General features: G+C 37.1%; 1 protein-coding gene across 1 annotated transcript; it reads right to left on the minus strand.

The window, feature by feature from the left end:
• Window positions 1-1,506: 1,506 nt before the first annotated feature.
• On the minus strand, window positions 1,507-2,213 carry LOC136343384 (uncharacterized). The gene is made up of 2 exons (XM_066290076.1): window positions 2,188-2,213; window positions 1,507-1,852 (listed from the first exon to the last, which is right to left on the minus strand). The coding sequence occupies exons 1-2, from the start codon at window positions 2,211-2,213 to the stop codon at window positions 1,507-1,509; spliced, it is 372 nt and encodes a 123-aa protein (XP_066146173.1).
• Window positions 2,214-6,159: the final 3,946 nt, after the last annotated feature.

Raw genomic sequence — 6,159 nt, forward strand, 5'->3', positions numbered from 1 at the left:
TGGAAAAATTGTTGCTAATTTTGAAGAAACTGGTTCAGTGGAGGGTCGCAGAGCATACCAACATGTTCGTCCAGTTCGTAGTCGAGATGTTGTGGCCACAGTGAGTGAAAGTGTTCGTGATCAACCATCAACATCGATCCGACATCGTTCCCAAGAATTAGCCCTCAGGCCAACAACATTATGGCGAATTTTGCATGTTGATCTTCATTTACATCCATACAAAATTCAATTAACGCAAGAATTAAAGCCAGCTGACCACTTACAGCGGCGCGTTTTTGTTAATTGGATGCTGGAAAGAATCGATGGATTTTCAGCAAAAATCATTTTTTCCGACGAAGCACATTTTTATCTTTCTGGCCACGTTAACAAACAAAACTGTAGGTTATGGGGAGCTGAAAATCCTCATGAATATCATCAACAGCCTATGCATGCCGAAACAGTGACTGTGTGGTGTGGCCTATGGTCTGGCGGAGTTTTTTTTTGAAGATCGTGAAGAAAAAACCATAACTGTCAACGGAGATTGTTATCGTGGCATGATATCGGAATTTTTATGGCCAGAAATTGATCGGATTGGTGCCACTGATCTTTGGTTTCAGCAGGACGGAGCAACAGCGCACACATCTCGCCAAACAATCCACTTGTTGCATGAAAAATTTCCGGACCGCATAATTTCGCGAAATTCGGACGTCAATTGGCCCCCGAGATCGTGCGATTTCACTCAATTGGACTTCTTCCTATGGGGTTTTCTGAAAAGTAAAGCGTATGCCAATGCTCCCCAAACAATTCAAGATCTCAAGCGTAATATTCGAATCGAAATTACGGCCATAGACCCGTTAATTCTGTAAAAAGTCATTGAAAATTTTGATGTTCGGATGATGTCCTGTAAACGGAGCCGCGGTGGCCATATGTGCGATGTCGTGTTCCATACATAAAATGGCAAAGAACAACCTACAACTTTCAATAAAATGTTTTGATTTTTCCTCTTAAAAAGTGCGTTTTCTTTCACAATTAAAAAAGGACCAACAGATGGAACACCCTTTCTAATTTTCCAAACGTATTTTCAACGATCTTTAACCCTCTGATGCGTGACGTTAAATTTCTACACTTTTACATAATCTGGGTCATTTAGACCCATGGAAAATAAATACGAAATTTGGTTACAGCAAGCTGATTAAAAAAAAATAATAAAACAAAGCTAACATTTTAGTTCTTAAAATAAGAGCTTTATTAGAACCGTGTTACCTAACCAATCTTCATGTATTATGCACACCTACTAACAATTTTTACAAATTGTTTTACTGTTTTCACCACAAACATAAATTTTGCATTTGCAACAAGTTTTAGATGTTTTTTGGCCATCTTATATTCACAGAATCCATATCTTTTCCGTTTTGTACCTTTAGATGTGCCTGGTTCATTATTTAATGCTTCGGAAAAATTAGTTCCACATAAACGCATAGCGTCTTTTACATGACGTTTCAAATTACCAGCACTACTCCTCGTTTATTATGTGGTCATTTCTTCAGTCAAATCTTTCAGAAAAAGTCTGAGTTTGTGAGAAACATTGCCATATCTATCACTACGTTGTAAGTCGAATATTATCCAAGAGTTGATCCCAGCGACGTCCAGCATATTGCTAAAGAACACCACGGGCCAACGTCTAGACTGTCGTTTGCACGAAGAAATTCTGGCTTTTTGATCGAGAAAATCAACACCAGATTTTGTTGAATCTGGTGTTGATTCTGGCTTTGTCTTCCGATCATCAATTACATCTTTATCGTTGTGCATGGTGCTCAACAGGATAACACATTTATTGGGCTTGGTTACGTAGTTTACCAAAGTAATTTCTTCCCTGAATGCAAATAAACTTGCATATAGAGGTCTGCTTTTATTGGGCCTCATGCAAGATGGAATTTCCCTTTTATTTTGTCTTAAAGTTTCTACTGAGATTGGACCTTTCTCCGGCAGTTTTTCGTCAAGTGGTATGCCAATAAAAGAAATTGTCAGTAGTCACGTTTCTACCACTGTGTTCAATTACTCAAGTTAGTTGATCAACAATCGAGTAGCTCAAGTTTTGCTGGCCAGATTGCTTAGGAGCGCGGCCTGTTTATACTATTCCATTCACTGCATAAGACGTTGAACTTTTGCACATCCAAAAAATTTTAATGCCATATTTGGAAGGCTTACTTGGCATATATTGTAACAATGGGCATCTTCCCCTAAAGGGTACCAGTTGTCCATCGATAGTAACACTTCCTCTTGGTTCACAATAATTTTTGCAGTTTTTTATAAATTCGTTCCAAATATAGCTTCCAGCTGCCAATTTATCCATTTCTAACCTAGTACCTCTAGTTCTTTTGTCATCAAATCTTAAAGCTGATCGAATACATTCAAATTAATTTATAGATATAGTTGCTCTATAAAACGGATAATACTCTTCACACCACATCTCTCTGGTTGATACGTCCCAGTTTGTTTCACTTCGTCTGATATCAATAAACCAATAAAAGCTTTCATTTCTTCAAACTCAACATTCTTCCATTTCTTTCCAATTTCACTTGCCTTCTTTTCTTCTCGATTGGTTCATATACAGATTTCTTCAACAATCTCTTTTATGATAAACAAATAAAATGCATCTCATGGCGTTTCAGTTGATAAGTTCCGTTTTGGTCATTCATGAAAATTCATAACATTTCTTTGAGGTAGTTTCACAGTTTTTACAGAATTTTTTTCTCAAACAATTCCAGTTTTATCTGTTCTTTCTGTTGTAGAAATGTGCGGTGCAGCTACATTTCTGGGAGAAGAGTCTTGGTCACTATTTACGTTGTTATATGCTTCACTTTCAATGTTTTTAATTTCACTCTCATTATCACTTTCATGTTCCTCATCAAAATTGTAATTAGTATTAATTTCTCCCATGGATTCGATACGTTCTCCCTCAGAGTCATTTTCTTCACTTGAAAGCGGATCTACATCCGCCATGTCTTCTATTATTTTCTCTAATTTTCTATCTGTTAGCCATCTTTCAGCCACATTTACCGTTATCTATTCAAAAATATATATAAAAATATATTGTTTCAATTGAGAAAATTTTCATGTTTTTTCGAATTCCTATTGGATCTTATCGAACATTGATTTCAAGGTATATCCTGTCATATGTAAAAATATCTATTATTTTCACTTTGCGCTAAACACCTGAGCTAAAACAGCAAATAACTCTTCACAAACCTTTATTCGATTGATTGACAATTCACAGATTTACAAACACCTCAGTAGGTATCTGTAATATCGGAGAATCCCATTGGATTCCCCGATATTCATATCAAGATTATTGTTAAAGCAACATTAAAAATAAATAAAATTCATTGTAGGTGAATTTGACCTATTGTTATCACAAATGTGTGGCTACAAACAAAAAGAAATAAGAATCTACCATACATTATTAAATTATTATCAATAAAAACATCATAGCGTGCGCAATGCTATTCCTAACAAAGTCAAGAAAGGTCACCAAATGAAATTAAAAATGAAGAGTTTTATGAGAAGTTGAAATTCCGATTGGATTAGAATAACCCATATTGTACATCAGAAGGTTAAAGAACTAAGTAAGAACTGATCCAGAGCATAGTGCTGAGCATATGGGCCAAGCGGCTCAGGCACTCACATTTGAAATTTTTATCTTTGCATCTACTAAGTTGTCCATAAAATAGTTTCTATTCAATGAATTTAACTGTTAAATTATCGCCAATTTTATTTGGATCTACCAGTGTGTTCTGTATGTAATTTAACAATATTAAAACTTCTACAATGTCACAGCTGGATTGCGTAATTTCAATCTTGTAAGTTTGATGTTAAAAATCCGGTGCGCTCAGAAGGGCCGAGTGAAGTTGATGAAGATAAAATTAAGGTTTTGATAAAATCAAATCGTCGATTAACTATACGGAAGGATGCTGAGAATATAAACGTATCAAAATTAAGTGTTTGAAACAATTTCAAATGAATTATAGAATTCGATTTATAAAGATCAAATGATCACTAAACTCAAAGGAAATTACCAGTATTTTAAATGCATGATGACAGGTGCATCGAAGTCATCCGGAAAAAATTTTGGACCAAGCGTAATGATGAGCCCACAAACATGTCGTCTTTTGGCTAAATTTAGTAATGACATGAAACAAAGGGCCGAAAATTGCTAACTCCTAAAGATGTTTGATTCATCAAGATAATGCTCAACCATATACAAATTTAACCACCTGCAAAAAATTCCTACAACTTAGTTGAGATGTTTTGCCACATCCCCCTCATACTCCAGATCTAACATAATCGGATTATCACATGTTTCGATAGCTGCAAAATCCACTTAATGGAAAAACCTTGGCGAGTGACGAAGGTGTAAAAACATACTTGGGCCAACTTTTTGCCGAAAAAGAATTGAATTTTTATGAGCGCGGCATCGTGAAATGATTCCAGAGATGGAAAAATGTTATTGAACAAAACGGGTTATAAATAATTTCATAAAGTTATTAATTTAAGTAAAAAAAAAATGTTAATATGTTTGTGTTGCAAAATGCGCAATGATTTTGTGAACAACCCAATGCTCCGGAGTGAAAGCTAAAAATTCTAAACTTGAGCAGTTTTTCGCGGAAACAATTCATCTCTTCAGGAAAATGCTAGAGCTTTCCATGTTACTAAGCGCCTTCGATATTAGTCCTGCGCCAAAATCAAACATTTCAGTTTTCGTCATTGATGTTCTGAAGCAAATTCCGAAGCAATCAAAATGCCTAATTCCCGAAGACTGATGGTCTAAAATAGCAAAATTCCCTACGTCATTGCCGAGTCATCTCCACTACAAGACACGCAACCGAGTCGAAATTAGCCGCACTCTAAAATTAATTACGGAATATTGTAATAAAAGGAGAAGGAAAACGACTGGTTATAGTCCTTGACGCACTTTGTTTAAGGAGGTAAGTAAGTAACCGCTGAAAGGTATCGATTAATAATTAGCCATTATACGGCATGTCTTGTCTCTTTGTACTCGGTGAACACCCTTTAAGGGTTGACATTTATTACAAATACTTTCGCAAGTGCAGAAGCCATTTTAGAATTCCGCTTCGGGGCAGTGATGTGATTCCCAATACACAGATAGGGGAAAATAATTAGCTAGTATACACACTGACTTTCAAAAAAACCGCAACACCAACAAGAACACATCGTACACGTTTGAAATTCTGGCATTACGTTGGGTCGGGTAATAGATAAAAACGATCAAAATATCTAAAGAAAATTATCGTGAATAAGTGAAAAAATTTAATAATAATTTAATAATGGGTGGAATCTCCTCTTAAATTAATACATTCCTGTAAGCGACGTGGCATGCTTAAAATTAAATTGTCAATATCTTCCTGTGGTATTGTATCCCAGGCAATCTGCACCTGCTCGCAGAGTTAATCTATGGTCTCTGGAGGGCGAGCTAAACGTTGAAGTCTCCGACCCATTATATCCCATACATGCTCTATTGGGGACAAATCTGGAGACCGAGCTGGCCAAAGCAAAGTATCTAAATTTTCAACTTCCAAACACCTCAAAGTATCGTTGGCTACATGTGGTCGCGCATTATCCTGTTGAAATGTGCTTCCAGGACGGTCGTGCATGTATAGTACAAGAACCGGTTCTAAGACACTATTAATGTACCTCTGAGCATTTAATCTATCATAAATGAAAACAAGAGGAGACCGACTACCATACTGGATGGCACCCCAAACCATGACACCTGGTGTTAAACCAGAATGACGCCTTTCCAAAAAGTCCAAATTTAATCGCTCTCCTCTGCGCCTTCTAACACGTAACCGTCCACCAGATCGCCATAAACAAAATCGGCTCTCATCACTGAACACGATTCTTCTCCACTCATCCACCCATTGCACTCTCAGACGACACCACTCCAGTCGGGCCACCCTGTGGTTTCGTGATAATGGAAGCTGACGCATAGGACGATATGAGTTTAGTCCAAAACTTCGAATTCTACGATACATCGTACTAAGGGTGACCCTTCGATTTAGGGTGGCTACCCAGTTAGCACCAAGAGACGGAATTGTTTCAAACGGGGCGCCTGTCGCTGAACGACGAAGTCGCCGGTCTTCGCGTCGGTTCGTCATTCTT

Source organism: Euwallacea fornicatus, chromosome 14, assembly GCF_040115645.1.
Source record: "Euwallacea fornicatus isolate EFF26 chromosome 14, ASM4011564v1, whole genome shotgun sequence".
In the NCBI taxonomy this organism is placed as follows: Eukaryota; Metazoa; Arthropoda; class Insecta; order Coleoptera; family Curculionidae; genus Euwallacea; species Euwallacea fornicatus.

Bases quoted from the DNA above. Each gene is read 5' to 3' on its own strand.
- LOC136343384 (XM_066290076.1), bottom strand. From the start codon at position 2,213: ATGCCCATTGTTACAATATATGCCAA. The intron at 1,853-2,187 runs GTAAGCCTTCCA...ATTTGCATTCAG, and splicing joins ATTGTTACAATATATGCCAA to GGAAGAAATTACTTTGGTAA.